Raw genomic sequence first — 1,179 nt, forward strand, 5'->3', positions numbered from 1 at the left:
AGGGTAATCTGGTATCCTTCTTGGCATAACGTTAAATCCTAAGATATGCATAGGTAAGAATATTAATAAAATACTAGCTAAGAATACTATAAACCAAATACTTAAATAAGGAGAGGATCCTGTCTGTACATGGAATAAATTAGTAGTATCGCCAAACATATCTCTGCTATAAAAAATAAAGCCACATATAGTGGCTAAGACAGCTCCGAGAGATAATACGAAATGGAAATGTGCTACAATATAATAAGTGTCATGTAACGCGATATCCATTCCTGAATTACCCATTACTACCCCCGTAGTACCACCTAAGGTAAACAGAAGAATGAAACTAAGTGCAGACCATAAGTCTACTGCTCGGGTAGATATATGACTGGCCATATAAGTACCTAACCAATTGAATATTTTAGTACCGGTAGGAATGGCAATCATAATTGTCATAGCTGAGAAGTATGCACGTGTATCTACTTCTAGACCAACTGTCATCATATGATGGGCCCAAACTAAAGATCCTAGGATAGAAATACAACCCATAGCTAGGATCATAGATTGTCCACCGAACACAGATCGGCAAGCATACATAGACAGTGTTTGAGATACAACACCAAATCCAGGTAAAATTAGAATATATACTTCTGGGTGTCCAAAAAACCAGAACAGATGTTGATATAATACACTATCTCCAGAGTACATAGAATCATAGAATTCAGTATTGATATGTAAATCTAATAAGATCATAAGTAATCCACCTGTTAAGATAGGTAAAGTAAATATTAGCATGATAGCAGTAAATATGATAGCCCAAATATATAAGATATAATTTCTACCGCCAGCACTAGATCCCATAAATACACATGTACCAAGGAAATTAATAGAACTAAGTAGACTGCTTATACCTAGAACAGCAAGACCTCCTATTAACCAATCAGTTGCCTCTGGATTTAAAGCCATTAAACTAGTACTTAAAGGTGGATACATAGTCCATCCAATACCACTACCAAATTCGGAACAAATGCTTTGAATAACTAACACTGAACCTAATGGTACTAGGAAATAGGAGATTGCGTTAGTTCTTGGGAATACAACTTCCGAACCCCCAATATATATGGGTACAAAGAAGTTACCATATCCTCCGTACAAAGCCGGCATTAAGAACATAAAGATCATCGCTAGACCATGTAT

The 1,179-nt window shown here is 36.0% G+C and overlaps 1 protein-coding gene across 1 annotated transcript; it reads right to left on the reverse strand.

Moving 5' to 3' along the window:
* Window positions 1-6: 6 nt before the first annotated feature.
* On the reverse strand, window positions 7-1,176 carry LOC102771221 (cytochrome c oxidase subunit 1-like; the record flags this gene model as incomplete). Its single annotated transcript, XM_006777742.1, has 1 exon — window positions 7-1,176. A coding segment is annotated over one exon (1,170 nt), but the record flags the coding sequence as incomplete, so codon positions are not given.
* Between the last annotated feature and the right edge of the window lie 3 nt (window positions 1,177-1,179).

Source organism: Myotis davidii, unplaced genomic scaffold (assembly GCF_000327345.1).
Source record: "Myotis davidii unplaced genomic scaffold, ASM32734v1 C63783661, whole genome shotgun sequence".
In the NCBI taxonomy this organism is placed as follows: domain Eukaryota; kingdom Metazoa; phylum Chordata; class Mammalia; order Chiroptera; family Vespertilionidae; genus Myotis; species Myotis davidii.